This window comes from Xyrauchen texanus, chromosome 10, assembly GCF_025860055.1.
Source record: "Xyrauchen texanus isolate HMW12.3.18 chromosome 10, RBS_HiC_50CHRs, whole genome shotgun sequence".
NCBI lineage: Eukaryota > Metazoa > Chordata > Actinopteri > Cypriniformes > Catostomidae > Xyrauchen > Xyrauchen texanus.
This window is the reverse complement of record NC_068285.1, coordinates 13,814,810-13,835,235: the sequence shown is the minus strand read 5'-3', so window position 1 is coordinate 13,835,235 and position 20,426 is coordinate 13,814,810. Positions and strand designations below refer to the sequence as shown.

At 35.9% G+C, this 20,426-nt stretch overlaps 1 protein-coding gene across 2 annotated transcripts in view; it reads left to right on the top strand.

Moving 5' to 3' along the window:
* LOC127650334 (nectin-2-like) overlaps positions 1–6,971 on the top strand; it is a 162,096-nt gene extending 155,125 nt beyond the window's left edge. Inside the window, exons 9-11 of one of the 2 annotated variants that reach the window (XM_052135684.1) lie at positions 89–190; positions 373–399; positions 3,519–6,971. In XM_052135684.1, coding sequence (XP_051991644.1) covers positions 89–190; positions 373–399; positions 3,519–3,734 — 345 coding nt within the window. In that variant the 3' untranslated portion in view covers positions 3,735–6,971. The remainder of the gene's footprint in view (positions 1–88; positions 191–372; positions 400–3,518) is intronic. The other variant, XM_052135685.1, reaches the window with a different exon arrangement.
* Positions 6,972–20,426: the final 13,455 nt, after the last annotated feature.

Genomic DNA, 20,426 nt, shown 5'->3' with positions numbered 1-20,426 from the left:
ACTGTGTCTTTAACTACATCGAATAAAGCACCAACATTTGTTCTTGTGTGTGTTTAACTCATCATCCCATGTTTTTGTGTCCCTACAGCTTAATAAACCACAGGACAAGGCCACAACCATCATGGAAACCCAGCCGCTCAGCAGCTACGAGGCTAACTACTATGAAACCAATTCTGCTGAGCCTGTTACAGTAAGATTCCCCATCCTGTCTCTTTAATTTTTATGTACTACAATAAATAAACATTGCTTTGAAGAGCTTTGAAATTACATCCGTCATATGGACAAGGTGTCTTGGATTTCCTTTCAATGCTTTTGAATGACTCTGCAAGCCTGTATTACCACTTCAAACTGCAATTTAAATTTCATTTTCAGCCCAGTTTCCTGACAATAATGTCACAGGTAAGCGGTGTTCTTAACTCACAATGGATACTAAAGACCTCGTCTTGTGGCAAGCGGCTTACACACTCATGCCAACGGCGAAAGCTAGTGACTCACAGCTATGTGTGGCTTGTGCTAACACTGCCAAAGGGTCTTTTGTGTGGATTAATATGATGAGCTAGTTATTTCATCAACTATGATAACCATAAAGCCAATTACTACAGCAGTTTTGTGTTTGAAGGAGATACAGAGACACATACCTTTGTGATATTGCCCTCAGGGAACTCTGTTTGGGTTCGGCATGAGTGCATGTCTTTATAGAGTGCCATGAAAAGTAAACATCGAACATGAAAATTCTCTCATCATTTACTCACCCTCATGCCATCCCAGATGTGTATGGCTTTTTTTCATCTGCTGAACACAAATGAAGATTTTTGAAGAATATTTCCGCTCTGTAGGTCCATATAATGCAAGTGAATGGGTGCCAACATTTTGAAGCTCCAAAATCCACACAAGGATAACATAAAAGTTCTCCAGACAACTCTGGTGGTTAAATCCATATGTTCAGTCATGATATGATTATGATATGGCCTGAGTGTGAAACAGATCAATATTTAAATAATTTTTTACCTATAAATTATCCTCCCTGCTCAATCAACCTCCACTTCACTTTCACCTACTCATGTATATCACCCCCTACTGGGTAGTGAGGAGAATTTATGATCAAATATGTCTCAGATATTAATCCGTTTGCACTCACACCTATAAGATCATTTCTGAACATATCGATTTAACCACTGGAGTTGAATGGAGTACTTTTATGCTCCCTTTATGTGGATTTTGCAGCTTCAAAATGTTGGCACCCATTCACTTGCATTGTAAGGACCTACAGAGCTTAAATATTCTTCTAAAAATCTTCATTTGTGTTCTGCAGAAGAAAGAAATTCATACACATCTGTGATGCCAGGAGGATGATTAAATCATGAGAGAATTTAATTTTTGGATGAACTGTCCCTTTAAGGGAGATTCACCAATCAGAGAAGTCGCTGTTACCATGGAAACGGAAATCACACCAAAACTGCCTGACCACCCACTACCATGAAGCTTTGTAATAGACATAATCGAGCCAATCTCCCTAAAATCTCGAACATCTTATGTACGTATTTGAATATTTTGCTAAACGTCAAATATTGTATTTAGTACTCAAGCAACAACTTGTGGTCAAATGTTTTATATTGTAACCATTGTTTGATTCTGTTGGCAATGCGATGAGTAGTTACGATGAGTAGTTCATTCCGTCATTGAAGAATTTAAGTACCTAGTCTTGTACTTTTGCCTTTTTTTAAGTGATTTTCAAATACTTTTTGGTTTGAATCAAATGTTGTGACTCATCTCAAAGCTGTTTAATTTGGTTCAAAGCTTTGCACTCTTTATTGAAGATTTTTTTCTCTATGGAGAAAATGAATGAGAAACATAAATAAAAAACGTTGGTATACACTGCTGCGCAAGTGTGTGGTACCCAGCTATTAGCTGTGTAATTCACAAGAATAACTTTTTTTTGAGCTGTGAAATTGAAATGACTGTGTATGTTAACCCCACAGCCACTTTTTTAAAGTATCCTTTCTTTTTCCAGACCTTTTTAAAAGGTTAAATGACCAGGGGTGCACCTGGCATCACTTCATAACAGTGAAATAAAAAGAACATTCATATCGCATAATTAGAAACCAGCTCTTGCTTCATTACTCAGACACTAACACAGACACGCACACACACAATTGATAACAATCGCACTATATTAACAATTTTAAATTACATTTTTGCTCCCTATGAGTCATGAGGTGAAGTGTTATATCCAAATCTTTTATCTGCTGAATCTTCATTCCATATCAGTGAACTCTAATAAAAAAAAGAATGTGCACTTATTATGTAGTGTGCGCTTCTGCTCTGAATCTATAATACTGATGCTTAATGACTGATTGAGGAACTATTAAATGGGCATTAGTAACACCTCAGTGATTGTAATGAATTGTGAATGGGTGTACGTGCAGCATGTGTTGCACCATATCTACACCAGATGTGTGTGCTGCTGTCTACAATGGAAGTGCCTGTTGCGCCTTCAGTTGACGGGTGGCCCGTTTCTATTTTTGACCCATTGCATTGATACATATGTTGCTTCATTTTGTCAGTCCGTCTGAAATCAAATTATTGACATTTATTTTTGAAGCCAGCTAGTGTTGTTTCTGGTCCCTGGCTTGTCATTTAAAGCATGAAGTGTGTCATTTTTTTAACGTTGAAATAATTTTGTCCTACCTTTTAATATGCCAAGACAACTTTAAGTAAGCCATTTGTCAGCTAATTTCTACAAAAGGTGTAAACACTGTGGCACTATCAAAATATTGCTCTGTTTTGACCATTTGACCAGCCCTACACAGCAACGGTGGCTCAAACAATGGCGTGAGTTTAGGGCGTGGCTACTTGTTTTTGACCAGTAGCTGATGGGGGCGTGTCCACTTTGAATACGATTGTTATTTTTGTTAATTCTGGTATTGCGAGTCATCTTGTACTTCTCGGATCACTCTGCGATCTTTGCAAGTAAGCTGATAAAATAAGTAGTCTTGTAATAAGTGATAATAAACCATCAGACAATAATTTTCGTTTCAAACCGAAGGTTTAGCCGTTTCTGGAGATTCCTCTGTCTTTATTTTTTTTTACGTAATTATGTAATTTCAACTAAAATCAATATGTCAAGTCCATTTAATTATATATTTGGTAAGTAGCTGTGTAATAAGCTGGATAATCTACAGTCAGCCGGTCATTATCGCAAAATAAACTCCTTTAGGGTGATACAAGACCAAACTCTGTCGTGGGATATTTTTACCAAAAAAGACTGGCTGACTGTAGTTAATCTTTACTTAGTTGACCAGTAAATGGTCTACACTTATATAGTGCCTTTTTTAATCTTAGTGGTTACCAAAGTGCTTTACAGTGTGTCCCATTCACCCACTCATACACCAATTATGTTGTTGTTTGTGAACAATGTGCAATTACTCTAGAGCTTCGACATTCCCTGTATAGACACCGTGTTACATTATTAACTAAACAACAACTTCAAACAATGCTTTTGTTTGTTCCTGTTTCAGGATTTAGATGATGACAACACTGGTCCTCCTGCTAATGGCGGCACACCCACTGTCTGGAACGCTTCAGTACACCCTCCTGAAAACGACAAGGTGACTGACGAGATGCTTCCACCATACGAACCTGCCGAGCACAACGATATCGATGCTAGCCACGGACCATCTGCCGCTAACATAGCCCGTGGGGAAAGTTTTATGTCCCCGGCTATGTTTGTCTAAAGACGTAGGGCGTGCCTGCGATTTGCACTGCCACCACACTGCCCAGCCATTATTGCCCACTACAGCACAGCAGCATGGCACATGGCTCGGGCAAACAAACACGCTTCGAAAACCACCCCCGCCTGGTGAAATTTCTCTTTAGACATGGCTAATTTACAGATTCTCATGGTTTTGTGGATGGCCCATCAAAGATATTCCATTTGGAGTAGCAGACTTTCGTAGCTTACATACCTCTTACATATTATTGATAATGTCCCACTACAAATTTATGTTACTTCAGACAACTACTAGCAGTTAGCGATAAAACAAAACCATGATAATTGGTAATAATTCACTGGCAAGGTATTATGCGATATATTTTAATCCTGGTTAACCGAAAAGCATATAGAACGAACAGTCTTCAATGTACTTTTCCATTTTGATGTCTCCTGAAAGGTCTAAATTTAAATGCTTTTAGTATTTTAAAATGCAATGCATATACTATAAAACGCTGCTTATGTTTCTGGTCTGTAAAATTTTATTCCGCAATCTTGGTGTACTGCTCTCTTTATCTTTGAAAGCTTTTGTCGGTTGTGTGCGTTAACTTCTGTGATGAAGGGAAACTGTCTTGTGGTATATGCAATGTATTTTGCATACAGCAAAAATGTATTTTTATATTTTACATCTGATGTCATTTTAATCAATTATGTCACCTAACAAAAAACGGATGTATGCATTATTTTCTTAATTTTGTTCCTTTGTTCTTGAAAAGTACCAAATATGTTCTGTAAATAATATAACAGTATAATATATTGAAGAAAAGAAAAGAAAATGCAAAACAAATAAAAAAAATGCCAGTGGGGGTACAAAATGAAAGTGTACATTTTCTGAACATTTATTTTAACGGGTTATTACTAAAGTCGTATGCTGATGTTTTACGTCTTGAAACGTGTGGATTTTGTTACTGTATAATCTGCATGGCATGGTTGGTCGCTTTCCTAAAAACTTGTGGGCACCTCTTGCAACCTTTCCTCGCTCCCTAATTTTCTGGCCATTAAAAGCACAATACACTGGTAAAGAGCTGCTGAGAGTGATCAGGATTTGAGTTTTGTAAGCTTGATTATGGACCATTATCTTCAGCCAAATATTAGCGGTAACATTCACAAGTGGTCTTGGTTGCAGTAACTAAAGATCAAGTCTGCACCTCCTTCTTCGATTAAGATCGATTAGGGATAAAACTAGTTTTTAAATGATCCTTGTTCCTTTTCTTTGTCCTTTACACTGGTTCCTGGATGGCATGGCAACTAATCCCATCTCTGTTCATGTTTTTCACTCTTGAATGTACTCCGCAAATCCACTTCAAGCAGTCAATAGATCATTGTGTCAGTGTCTGAAAATCATTGTAATTGTGCCGAAGAGCTCACATTTGCACTACATGTATTAAAACAATGGTTAACACATTGAACTGAAGAGAAGCTATAGACTTCTAACAGGTAATAGAAAGTTTTAAAGGAACAGTTCTGCTTTTTTCCATACAATGAAAGTGATTTGGGACTGGGGTTGTCAATGACATTTGGTCACTAGACACACATGACCAATAACAATTGATGTCAAACCTTTTAACAATTAACAACAGCTTAAATTTGGGTCTGTTGGGCAGACAAAGTTATCATGAGGCTTTAGAAGACTTGGATACTTTAGGGTGCTTTTGGTTTATCTTAGAGCTTGATTGTCCAAGTCCCCATTCACTTTCATTGTATGGAAAAGAACAGCCAGAATATTTTTCAAAGATTCACCTTCTGTGTTCCACGGAATAAAGTAAGTTACACAGGTTTAGAACGACACAATTGTGAATTTTCATTTTTGGCTGAACTATTCCTTTAATGGTGACTAGCAGTGGAAACGTGCACATTCACAAAGCAATGGAGGATTTCTTGGTGAATATATGAATTGGTAGACAGATCGATGGATGGATTGTAGGTACAGTTCCCCTAGATGAATTAACAACCCGTCCTCATTCATGATTATACATTGATCACATTCACTGCCTGATCTTCTGTCCTGTTGAACATCAAAGACAATTACTGATTCTTGCTCAATGTTTTTTTTGTTATTACGACATGACAATCTTCTCACCTGTCATTTAGTCTTAGCGGGGTTGTGGTCTTGTCTCTGCTTCTGATAAAGGGAATGTACGTCTGCATGCTGCATGGGATGTGAGATTAGCATATGTCATTCTTATGTGCAATTTGACTGTCTTCATGCAACTTGTCTTTTGCTAAAATGGTGCAGTATTAGACAATCACTGTAATATTTGTTTGCATAAGGCTTTTTGTGTTTTAAACTGTGATTCCATTTTAGTCTATTTTTTACGTTTGCATTCAAAATTTAATTATTGCTTTTATATTGTTAGATTGTTTTCAAATGTTTCTGTCTTATATATGTCACATTATGCATCATGTAAAGCTCAGTTCTATGGATAGTGAAATGAAACCCAAAAATGAAAATTCGGCCATCATGTACTCAGTTACCCATATGACTTTTCTTGCATGTAACGCAAAGGGAGAATAAGCAAGGCTATTTTTTTTTTCCCCCAATTCAATGATAGTGAATGTGTTTGAGGCTATCATTCTGCCTAACAGCTCCTTTTGTGTTAATACGGGTCTTACGGGTTTGGAACAAACAACGTAAATTATGACATTTTCATTTTTGGGTGGTCTAACCCTTTTGAGTAAAATGGCAATTTGGATTTAAAAAAAAAACAATCAATACAATCTAAGGGAGTTTGGAATGCTGCCAAAATAGTGGCCCTCTTAAAAATAAGTAGTCTCTGGTTACTGAACGACTCTTTGTCATTTATCAGATCTACTCTCCAGCTAAACAAACGACGCTAATGTATTTGCCATATGTTTATACTTCATCATCAGAAACCATATCAAGCAGGCAGAGGCTATTTCAAAATCATACTGGTACTTATCTACTACCATGTGTTTGTTTTTGCGCTGCTCTGTCATCATTAAGCCAAGATGTGCCTTTGTTACTTAGTTTTGAGCCATTTTACTGATTTGTTTTGATTGAGAAAATAAAAAGATTAATCTTAGACTGTATAGACCGCCCGATGGGGAGAAATGTGATTTTCTTTCTAATATTATTGATTGGTTTTTGGCATCATTTTTTTTTTCTCTACTGGGATTATTTTTATGCATTAGTAACTTGTTCTATGTTTTATGGATCATTGTGATGTCTAATAAACTATAAGCCAAAGTTCTCGTTTTGTGGTGTCTTTGATGTACGATACCTGTGTAATTTAGTAATGGTGTTTCTGTATCATCTAGTGCCTTTGTCTTCTCTTAAATTCTGTTTTTCTCATATCCAAATGTAGTGGAGTGCCTTTTCGTGCAATATTACTAAAAGCCAAAAACAGTGCTTGGCATTCACTCATTGATTTCCCATCTGCGAGACCTACACAACATCAGGTTTAACTCCTGAACTCTTAAAATGTCAGACTCTGAAGTCAAACATCTGTCTGCCTGATTTCAAGCCTGTGACTTCAGGTAAATAAAAATGTAGAGGCCTTTTTTGAGCCTTAATGTTGACCGATAGCCATATAGCTATTTAACCCTTGTCTTGTGTTTGTTTTGTGCTAAGAATGACCGGCTCACTAAGATTGTTTCTAAATTTCTCATATTACATATATTATCACAAGATATTGCACTTGATGTTTTATCAACTTTATTTTAGTAATTCTGACAGGTTTTGTACTTATAATTATTATTTTTTTTTTTTGTGAACATACAAAAAAATAAATGATATTTTTACTGATAGAAGGATTCATTGAACCGAGCTTGTACCAGGCCAGTAGGGGGCACTACAAGTGGAAAACATAAAAAAATGTAATAATAATAATGTAATCAATTAACAACTACTTGTTTGATCTGAACAAACTATGTGTCATTTTAAAGCCTCGAATCTGGACTTTACGTGGCATATAGCTGATCCTACCAATTCTTAAAAAATGCAATTTGCTGACAAATTACAACTGTTTCGTTCTCATCATTTGCAAATTTGTTATCACAACAATTACATTCACAGTTGGTAAAACCATAAAAAAAGATGAGATAGCCATGTTTTATATATCGTTGGAAAGGTCTCAATTAATAGAATGAAGAATGAGAGCATAATAATAATAGAATGAGAGTAAATGTGTTTCATTCAGAGGCTAAACAGCAGTGAGTATAAGTGTATGAAATTTCCACAGACACACATAAATATAATAAACAGAAGTGTCTTTTTGTCATGTTTTTCCATAATACTCCCCGAAACATACATATAACGAAGACAATGACATATCATAACTTACAGCAGACTATCCTGATTCAAACGAGCCCAAATGTAACATAATATAAGTAGACCTTGAAATATTCCTCAAAGAGTGTACATGGAAAGACGACGCACAAGAGGGCGCTCAACACACTGTGTGTGTGTGTGTGTGTGTGTGTGTGTGTGTGTGTGTGTGTGGGCAATGTTTGAGCAGGAACACAATAATTGTAACGAAGTGTAATAAAACCAATAAAATGTAAAGAAAATTGTGCAATTTCTGTGTGTGTGTGTGTGTGTGTGTTTTCAGATGCCATATGTGAACAAACTCAAGAAATTGTATTCCAATTGGATTAAGTAAAAACAAAAAGCTGAGTGAAACATAAGCACAACATAAGGGTTTAATTCTTTTAAACAACAGTTTTTTTAAGTAATGCAGCCTTTCTTAAATCTTGCCATAATAATGTTGAGTCTATTCATGTTAAAGTAATAATTACAGCAATAATAGAAAATAACAATAGATTTTAAAATGAAGAATTTGAATGTGGTGTGCATCCAGATTGGTGTTGGATAAATTACTCGCAGTAATCCACTACAAATTACTAACTACTACATACAATTTTAATTAGAGTACTTTACTGATTACTTCATCGAGAAGTAATCAAGTTACAAATTCCTTTAATTTTAAGTTACTTTCGAAAACACATTTCACAGAAACTTTGTTTTTTTCTGCCCAACAAATAAAAAAAACTCTATTATGATATATGAAACTTAAACTAACTAAAATAATGTACTAGTAATTACCTTAACCTAAATTGAGTAATTGTAAGTAATTATATTACCGTAACTAATTACTTTGTAATCAGATTACACCCAACACTGGACAAGATGCTCTCACGGGTGAACTTAATCTTTTACCTCCAAGTCCTGATCAAAATGCCTTCTTGAATATGTTCTCGACAGGAAAAAATAGTCACTCCTTATGAATGTTTTCTTGATGAATATCCCGATCAATGTTTAAATAACGTCACAAAAGTAAAATGAGTTGTGAATGCCATTTCACGTTGGCTTTAAAACTGGTCAACTTTGAGTCACTTCGTTGTTAACTACAGTTGTGCTGTGTTTGATCAATGCGCTAATTTCATTGCAAAGGACATAAACTATTAAATTTCAGTTCATTAGTATGCTTCATGAACCCTGAACATCCAGGAGATTAGGCAGCTTGAGTCAGACTCTGTTTACCATTTGTTGCCCACCAAAAGGCAGCCTGATTCATTAGTACCATGTAGTCCGTGCTAACACCCATTAACTCTTCCCAGCATTCCCTGTAATTGAAACCCAACTGGCCTCAGCACTTGTGTACTTGACATCGCATTATGAGGACATAATGAATACATTGCTAATTTAGCCTCTCCAGCGGTACTGTGCTATATCAGCGTTGTAATGAGCCGGTTCAAGCCTGGCTTGTGAGTTTTTTTTTTAAACGAAGTAGCCTCTTTAAACACCTGTCAACCTGCATTCGTTAGCCCCTTTCTTAATGAGTTGGATCTCAAGGCTCTTGACGCTGATGAGATACGAGCTGAGTGTGGCGATTGTTCCATGTCAAAGCCTGTTAAGTCAGCTGTGGGCGGTAGGGATATGACTGGGGCCGTGATTTAATGTTGATAGCAATGATGTGCAATCAGCAATTAAAAGCAGGCCGTTCGCTGACGGCTAATGTTCAGTTTAACCTCTGACTGAGGAGACGGCAAAGAAAATGGGCGGGAGAGAGAGAGACTGAGGGAGATACAGGGACAGAAATAACAGCCAAGTTGTGTATGGGTTCAAAGGGAGGAGAAAAGAAGCTGATGCCTGTGAGTTATTACTTCCTTTTGGCAATGATTCAGTCATGTTCCTCAACCTTTGACCGCTGTTTTGTCTAAGCTAAGGAGACGATGTAGTGGCTGGGAAGGAAAGCGTGAATAAGGTGCAATGCACTGGAGAGAAAGAACAGGAAGTGCAAGGAAATAAATGGGAATAGAGAAGGGGTTGAGGAGGACTAGAGAAAGAAAATAGAAAAAAAGGTGGAGAGAGTGCCCTCAGTTGGCCATTAGTGGTACCACCAAGTTTAAGGTATGTTAAATGATGGTACCACTAAGTTTAAGGTAATTTAACTATAAAAACTTTGTATTTAACTGTAACAACCTTGCTGTGAAAACGTGGTAAATTTGGCACAAAACTAATTGCGCCAAAGTTCGGCAAAGGTTTTCTACTAATGTGCGAGGGAACTTTCATGTAGGCCTACACCTAAAACTGACATTGTTATTGTAACACTTCCCAAGGAAGGAGGACAGGAAACAGGTCTTCACCACAAGGTAAGGTTTTAATTCCCTTTTTGTTCCGTACAATCTTATTTTACAAACACAATACAACACAATGCCAAACACTGGGTTCGCATGTCATCTCCCTCCTCTGGGGCCCTCTCGCTGCCTTTTTATGCCGCTCTCCTCGTACTCACTGAAATTAGAGACAGGCGTTTAGACATAATTTAGCTCAGGTGTAAGCGCCCTTACCGCTTTTCTCTCCCGGACGGGCGCTTGACCACGCCCCCGCTGCCACAGTTATCTTCAACACAGTCTACACTTTTTAAAACCAGCAATTAAGGGAATATTCAGGGATCAATACAAGTTAAGCTCAATCGACAGAATTTGAGGCATAATGTAGATTATTACCACAAAATAAAACATTTAAAAAATCGAGTTGTCCCTGCTTTTCTATAAAAAAACGAAACAAAAGGAGATTCCAGTGAGGCACTAACACTGGAAGTGAAGGGGGCAATTACTTATAAAAGCACTTACATTATTTCTTCATTTATAACTCATGTATTTTTTTTTAAACTGTAACGTTGTTTAAATCATAATATTTACAGTCATTTTAGGTTTTAGGGTTTGTTGACATTCCATCGTCATAGCAATGAAGTTGTAAAATTGGCTGTAACTTTACACAGAAGCTGCGTCCCAAATGAAACACTATGCACTTAAAAAAATATACTATGCACTCAGCCACGTAGTGTATGATTTTTTTTTTTACTACACGGAAGCATTCGCTGTTTTACAGCTGATGGAAGGGTCGTTTCAAGCACATGTGATATGTAGCCACTAGCTTTAGCGCGATAGCCAACCTCAGTTCAACATATGTATCTTCATCCACGTGCATTCTCACACAGCTTGGGGTGATGGTAAAGCATTCAACTTGCATTTGTAAGGTGCTGTGTCCACTGACGTTTTGCTAGCTGCTACATTCTTCATTGTTTACAATTGTTTTATCAGACCAGCAGCGTAGCCAGTTAACTCAAGCCGTGTGCACTGAGTGCATGTAGTGTTCAACATTCCACACTCCATTCTGACAGTTGAAAAAGTGCATCATCCGGGTACATAAAGTACATTTATTTTTGTTTCACTTTCAGTGTAAACATCCCACTACTTACACTACAAAATGACGTAGAATAGTGCAGAAGTGTTCGGTTTGTTACGCACCAAGAAAGGCTAGTAAGCCAATTTATCACACTAAATTAATGTTTAAATGCATATTGTTTATGTCTAGTGGCTATAGGTATCACGATCCCCTGTTGTCTGCCCTGTGTTTCACTTGTCATAAACTACACTTCCCATAATTCCCTGCCCTCATCACTGCCTATGCACTTCATTGTTCTCACCTGTGGTTAATGATGATCAAATTAACCACAGGTGAGAACAATGAAGCGCATAGGCAGTGATGAGGGCAGGGAATTATGGGAAGTGTAGTTTATGACAAGTGAAACACGGGGCAGACAACAGGGGATTGTGACAATAGGTCAACTTTTGAAAAAGTGAGTATTTTAATGTTCAAAAACTGGCCCCCATTCACTTCCATTGTAAGTGCCTCACTGTAACCTCTATTTTCCTTTTTTAATGATAAAGGGACAAGTCAAAATACATTTTTGTGGTAATCAACATTATGCCACAAATGCTGTCGATTGACCTTAACTTGTATTGAACCCGGAATATTCCTTTAACCACACGCATGTATTGTGATTTCAGTAAAATATTTTCTTGTTAACTTTAGTAATAATATGTTTGGTGTAGCATATTGTTATGTTACTCATACTAGTATGTATCGCCTACTGTCCACAGTAGTTTATAAAAATGCAATCGACTTGGCATTACATTTCCATTGTGACACATCAGCCATAAGTATTTTTCACACAAAATTTGATTAAAAATGGGCCATGGTCATATTAGTTTGTCCAATGGGATAAAAACTATACATATTTATAAAATATTTAATGGCTTCATAAGTGTCATATGATGTAATCATCAAGTAAAAGGGATTAAAGGTGTGCTCGGTAATTTGTTCCTCAAGTTTTACTCCTAAATAATTGAATTGCTATTTTTAAATGTATATAATGATGACTCACATGAGACGAAGACTTCAGTCGTATCAGTAACCTTATAATAGCTGTTTTATTCTACATGGGATAGGGTCCCCTCATGTGGGCTGCCATTTTAGAATCACATGACCAACCGAATACTACTTGCATAATCTCAGTTACCTTCCTGATGTTATTAGACACTTTCACTGGTGGAAATTAATTATGACTGACTATGAATAGTGATTTTCTACAGTGGCATATTTAAAGGATAAGTTCAACCAAAATTTTAATTCTCTTATTACCCTCATGCATCCCAGATGTGTATGACTTTCTCTCTTCTGCTGAACACAAACAAAGATTTTAGAAGAATGTCTCAGCTCTGTAGGTCCTTACAATGCAAGTGAATGGGTGCCAACATTTTTAAGCTCCAAAGTCCACAGAAGGGCAGCATAAAAGTAATCCTTAAGACTCCAGTGGTTAAATCCATATCTTCTGAAGTGATATCATAGGTGTGGATGAGAAACTGATTAATATTTAATTTATGGGCTGAAATATGTGCCACCAGAAACTGAATTTGAACCATTTATATTTGAATTTGAATGGCTAAACTTGAATAATTGCATTGAAAATCTGAATTTGAATCACATAATTTGAAATTGTATTGTTTAATTAAAATTGAATTTATTCAAAAACTGAATCTGAATTGTATCATTTGAAATTGAATTTATTCGTTTGGAACTGAAGTCCAATAAAATTTGATCCTCACTGAAAATTAAACTCTCTATATATCTTCACATTCACTTCTCACAATTCAGATTCAGTTCTCAAATTCAATTTCAAGTTACTGAGACAGACATCCGGGTAGTTGGAGGATGAAGGAAGAGCAATCGAGCGCAGATCGATAGATAGCGTTCATTGGCGCACAGGACTCCTCTTGGGCCAATCAGCACCAATGTTTTGGAGCACAGTACGTTACCCGCCATGAAACTATGGAATTACGATTGTGTCAATAATAATGAATGTAACTTTATAAAACTGAACGTAACTTTATAAAACTGAACGTAACTTTTTCAGAAACTATCAAAAATATTCCATTACAAAAGAAGAAAAACACAATTAAAATGAAAAAAATGAACTCAGTCGCACGAACTTATCAGGCTCTTCAAATATGCTTCATTTTTTGTTAATGTTTTTCAAAGATTCATTTTCGCAAATCGTGGATTCTGAATACATTGCCACAGATTTCGCTTATGCTTCGCAGTTTTTCGTTTGCTGTTTTGAGACAAACCTCTCGTGGGGGTGGGCTTAACAGTGATCTACTCTGATTGGATAGTGAACTTTTGATGGACAGGTGCTCTCTGACCCGGATGTACAGACGTCACTCAGTGGTGCGCATATTGGAAAGCTCTCGCGGTGATTTGTTGTATTACTTACTAACAATATGTAAATAATATTTGACCTATAATTATATAATTTTATATTATATGAGACCTTCGATCGTCTAATAATCGTCTTCGATCAGTCTGTAAAGATGAGCTCTCAGGAGAGACACGGAGCGGCATCATCTTCCTCCTCCTCTTGTTTTTTATTTATTTTTTTTTATTATTTTTTTTAATGCAAAGAACAGGAACATACAAAAGAGAAAGCATACGTACATCACATAATATCAACCAAAACAATAAAGAAGACAAAAATAAATAGAAAAAAATATAATAATTAAAAAAAAAAAGATAATAATAATAATGTATATAACAATAAAAGAAGAGGTAGGGCATTACATCACACACAAATGTTCACATGAATAGATCAAATGCAGTGCAGATTATAACAGTCCTTATGGCTTTCTTATTAGTAGATACTGAAATCAAATTTAGATAATTTTCTATTTCTTTTAAGAAGACAGAGAAGATAGGTTTACAGTTTAAAAATTTGCATTTGTGAATATAGAATTTGCTGAGGAAAACAATTAAATTAATAACAAAACAGACATTTTCGTTTGTGGGGTCTGAATCAAAATACCCAAATATAATGTTTCTCATATGTATTGAGAAGCCTGGCAAAATCTTACACTTGATAAAAACATCAATATCATTCCAGAGCTTCTGAGTGTAATGACACGACCAAAATAAATGAACCACTGTTTCATCAGAATTCACACAAAAAGAGCATGTTAGCTCAATGTCAGATTTAAATCTTTGTATAAATTTCTTAACAGGATAGAACCTGTGTATCAACTTAAAGGACATTTCTTTCACTTTATTTGTGAGAATGAATTTCTGCTGTAAAGACCAGATTTTTTTTTCCAATTAAGGTTACCAAACAAATTATTCCAAAAGGAAATAACAGGTGGAACAGAAATCAAATCCTTAAGAAATAAAGATCTTATAGTTTTTAGCTTTCGACTCTGAAAAACAGATTTGACCAACAGAAGTATCACAAGGTTTAGGAAAGGATGCAAAAAGCATACATAAACCAGAGGAAATAGCACCCATTACTGTAGCAAATTCGTTTGGGGTTACTGGTATTTGGTATTCAGAAAGAAATTCTGAATATCTGAATAAAAGACCTTGCTTATTAAACAAATGCTCCACTCCTCCTCCTCTTGTCCTTCAAGGCAGCTTGAAGTAAGTTCGTGTTACTGAAGTAACCAATAACATCGATAAAAGTTTTATTCATGTAACGTTACAGTGTGCAACAGTTCTGGCTTTATTTTGCAAATTTATTGTTTAACCACTTCAGCTCTGCAGGATATTTTGAATTTTTTAGAGAATTAGGCATATCTGAATTTAAAAGAGCGTCCTGCCCACATACATTGGAGTAAATGGACAGAAATTGTCTAATTTTACAGAAAACACTCTAAATTTCAACACAGTGGTGGAATATTGCATATATTTTATTATATTTATTCACAATGTTTTGATAAACACATATAAAATATCATATTTTTAATAATTTTTTAATAATTTTTTTATTGTCATTCACAAGTTTGCAATGCACTGATGTCATGTCATGATGTTATGTAGTTTGATTGTTTGCTCTTTTGCACAGTTATTATATTCAAGGACGTGTCAATGTAGACAGTGCAGATATCAAACTGGTCTTTATTCTACAGCAAGGCAGAAATCTTGGTGCAGATGCTGCATCTGCATCTGTACATAACAACCTTGAAATTCTTAACCAGTCGCTCGGGAATACCAGCACAAGGCAGGGTCAGCAGCAGTCCGTTCAGCAGTGGGGGCAGAGTCAAACAGTGGACCAAGATATGGCCAGGTTTCAGTTTTGCAGTCATGACAATGACAAAACAGCAACATTTTATTTAGCATGCATTTACAATACAACAATAAATTTGCAAAATAAAGCCAGAACTGTTGCACACTGTAACGTTACATGAATAAAAGTTTTATCGATGTTATTGGTTACTTCAGTAACACGAACTTACTTCAAGCTGCCTTGAAGGACAAGAGGAGGAGGAAGATGATGCCGCTCCGTGTCTCTCCTGAGAGCTCATCTTTACAGACTGATCGAAGACGATTATTAGACGATCGAAGGTCTCATATAATATAAAATTATATAATTATAGGTCAAATATTATTTACATATTGTTAGTAAGTAATACAACAAATCACCGCGAGAGCTTTCCAATATGCGCACCACTGAGTGACGCCTGTACATCCGGGTCAGAGAGCACCTGTCCATCAAAAGTTCACTATCCAATCAGAGTAGATCACTGTTAAGCCCACTCCCACGAGAGGTTTGTCTGAAAACAGCAAACAAAAAACTGCGAAGCGTAAGCTGAAATCTGTGGCAATGTATTCAGAATCCACGATTTGCTAAAGCGAATCTTTGAAAAACATTAACAAAAAATGAAGCATATTTGAAGAGCCTGTTAATTCGATGCGACTGAGTTCATTTTTTCATTTTAATTGTGTTTTTCTTCTTTTGTAATGGAATATTTTTGATAGTTTCTGAAAAAGTTACGTTCAGTTTTATAACGTTACATTCATTATTATTGACACAATCGTAATTCCATAGTTTCATGGCGAGTAACGTACTGTGCTCCAAAACATTGGTGCTGATTGGCCCAAGAGGAGTCCTGTGCGCCAATGAACGCTATCTATCGATCTGCGCTCGATTGCTCTTCCTTCATCCTCCAACTACCCGGATGTCTGTCTCAGTAACTTAAAATTGAATTTGAGAACTGAATCTGAATTGTGAGAAGTGAATGTGAAGATATATAGAGAGTTTAATTTTCAGTGAGGATCAAATTTTATTGGACTTCAGTTCCAAACGAATAAATTCAATTTCAAATGATACAATTCAGATTCAGTTTTTGAATAAATTCAATTTTAATTAAACAATACAATTTCAAATTATGTGATTCAAATTCAGATTTTCAATGCAATTATTCAAGTTTAGCCATTCAAATTCAAATATAAATGGTTCAAATTCAGTTTCTGGTGGCACATATTTCAGCCCATATTAATTCCCTTTCTTTCACTTTCACTTTCTTCTGTAGGTCTATACAATGCAAGTGAATGGTGGCCAGATGGTATTTAATGTCTTCTGTAGGGATCCAATGGGTTTTGGGTGAGAACAGACTAAAATGCAGTTCCTTTTTCCCTTTAAATCTTGACAGCTGTTGAGATACAATGTAAAAAAAAAAAGCTTAATTGCCTGAAAAGAATGCTTAATTTTCTTTATGCACTATATATGTACAGTACTGTGCAAAAGTTTTAGGCACTTGTGAAAAATGTTGCATAGTGAGGATGTCTTCAAAAATAATGACATAAATAGTTTTCATTTATCACTTAATGTCATACAAAGTCCAGTAAACATAAAAAAGCTAAATCAGTATTTGTTGTGACCACCTTTGCCTTTAAAACAGCCCCAATTCTCCGAGATACACCTGGACAGTTTTTCTTGGTTGTTGGCAGATAGGATGTTCCAAGCTTCTTGGAGAACTTGCCACAGTTCTTCTATCTATTTAGGCGGACTCGATTGCTTCTGTCTCTTTATGTAAACTCAGACTGACACAATGTTCTTAAGACAAATGCTTTTGTGAAACACCGTATGTGTCTAGGACTTCTGCGCAGTACTGTGTGTGTGTATATATATATATATTAGTATTTTTTTCCCTCCATATTGATTTGTGGTTAAATATGACCAGGACATTTTCTTGACAGGTTTTTTGCGAATCATCCAAGATCTCATGTATGGATGTACAACCATGTTTCATACTATTGTTCATATATGTTTAGTGTTGCATACTGTGCACTGTTTATCACACAGTTTAAAAGTATACAATGTATACAATGGAGGATGAAGTATATCGCTTTAGTCGCTAGATTTCTATGGTAACATATAGCCATGATTTTCAAGTGTTTTGATAAAGCTCATCAGTTGGCTAAGTAACATTCACCATAAGCACAGGACATACTGTACATGTGATATTTTAACTCAAACAGAAATGACATTTTTGAAATGTTGAGCTTAGTATTGGCCTCTCTAAACAGGCTGATACTAGATGGCTTTATCAATCCTTAATTAAAAACAAAGGAAAAACTTAAATGATTTTATAATAATGGGCCTCCTCCTACTATAAACAAAAACTATCAGCTGTTTGCAAAGTTATTTGTGGTGCTTTCCTTGTGGCTGCAGATTTTCATAAAAGAAAAATACTGCATTTACATCCCCAAGTTATGGATGTGAATACGTCTGTGCAAGAACTCATTTCCTAAATGCTAAACACTCCCTGAGGAAAAACTAATATTTACCAATTTCGCCCTATTTTATGGTCTCTTATCAACTGATTAAGTACACTAGAGTACCTCTACAGCACAAATGAGCCTGAATCTGTGAAAAACCTGCTTATTTACCTTTTTTGTCTTTAGACAATTTCACTATTACTTCAGAGGGTTTAATCCAGTTCACAAAAGGGCATAAATGTAGGTAATTTTGATGTTAAATAAAACACCAAAGGCTGTTCTTATCCACTTGTCCTCACAGAGATTTAACACCCAAAAATATTTTTTGATGACTATGTTCTCTATTATTCTGGCAGGCTGCCTTAGTTATGACTAAAAATAATACATAATGGATGTACATTATGTAGAGTGGTGGCCAAAAATATTGGCACCCTTATAAATACGAGTAAAGAAGGCTGTGAAAAAAATCTGTTAATAAATATTTTTCTCCAAAACATGTTGGCCACAATTATTGGCACCCCTAGACATTCTTATGAGTGCAATATATCTGAAGTGTATTCCCATTAATGTTTAAAACATTTTAGTGCACCCAGGTGACTAGGAACCTGTTTCACAGGGGTATAAATATGAGGTAACACACAGGCCAAATTACCTTAATCGTCAATCACAGTGGGTTAGACTAAAGAATATAGTTCTGATGTGCGGCAAAAGGTTGTTGAGCTTCACAAAATGGGATATGTCTATAAGAAAATAGCCAAAGCATTGAAAATGCCCCTTTCCACCAACAGGGCAATAATGAACCCCAATCAACCCCTAATAAGTCCCAATCAACTGGAGATCTTAAGAATCTGTCTGGAAAAGGACGTGTGTCTATATTGTCTCCACACGCAGTGAGGAGGATGGTGGTCAGAGATCAAAGGAGAATTGTAGATATTAGTTGGGTCTTTGGGTCAGAAATCATCAAATGTTGTTTGGGAGAATTCACCAGAAAAATCATCTGGATGCTTTTTTTTATGCAGGATTCAAAATTAGTGTTTGTTTATAATATTCATTTATATATATATATATAATAATAATAGTAAAATATGTAGTCAATCAATGTGTCATTTTTTACGTTACAAATAGATTGGTAGTAAAGACAGTGCAGTGCATTACCTTCAACAAACAGCAGAGGACGCAGTTTCGCATATTAAACTTTACGGAAGTGAGATCAATCTCTGCGACAGTCCTTTCTAGAATAAATCATTCGTATTTCATAGGCATTGTCCAGGAACTGCCTGTCAATGGCATTTGTCTGTCCTAACACTGTTATATGCATATGCTTGTAAATTTAAACATTTCGTTATATTGCTAAGCCTTTGCCTCACTTAAATTGAATTGTGTCAATGCATTCAAAATCAATTCATGCAATTTATCTTCCATTATTTAGAGCGATTGGGATGAAACACAGCTGATCCCAGAGCAAGAGTGTAAAAGCAGTCATAAAGGGATGATGCTGGGTTTTTCACAGCCTTCTTTGCTCATATTTACCAAGGGCGTCAATATTTCTGGCCATCACTGTATATATACTAAACTGCACGGCTAGTCAGTAAATCACTCCCATGATACCTCAAAGTTTTGTGAACTTCCTATACTGGCGTTCTGTTTCACGTCATTCTTGATTGATACATTTTTTTTAAGACTCCTAGCAGCCTAGTTAAGCATTAAGCAAGTCATCCATTTCCTGTCAAATTCATCCATTTCCTGTCAAATTCAAGAGGCATTAAAACTAAAACGCATTCGCCATGCAAATATCTACTCTAACAGTGAGCTTCAATGTAGCTTTTTACTATATTCAAACTCATTTGCAGAATGCATCACTTTATCAAACTCCAAATTTAGACATGGCTTTTAAAGAAAACTGAAAGAGAAATATTATATTTAAGAAAGGGGTTTGATCCATGTGTCTTGTTATATAAAGGACACCATTGCTACCTGTAAACCATGAAAGTAAATCCATTCTAAAGATTAAATGCACATTTAATGCAATCTGAAATAGTGTTTTGGATTGAGAAGTTTCAATCCAAATGAAGGTGACCTAGAAACTAGTGGGTTACTAGGACAACATTCCTGTTTTATCACCAATATGCCCTTAGGCAAAGCACATAACCCCAGGTCACCAATATATAGGGACCGTCCGTGCATTCAATTGGCATGTTTTCAGTCGTTTTGGTCAAAAAATAGCTGCCAAATAACAGTTTTTAGTTTTTTCAGAAAGCGATGACAACTAGGCTACACAAATGCAATAAAAGTTCTGGCTAT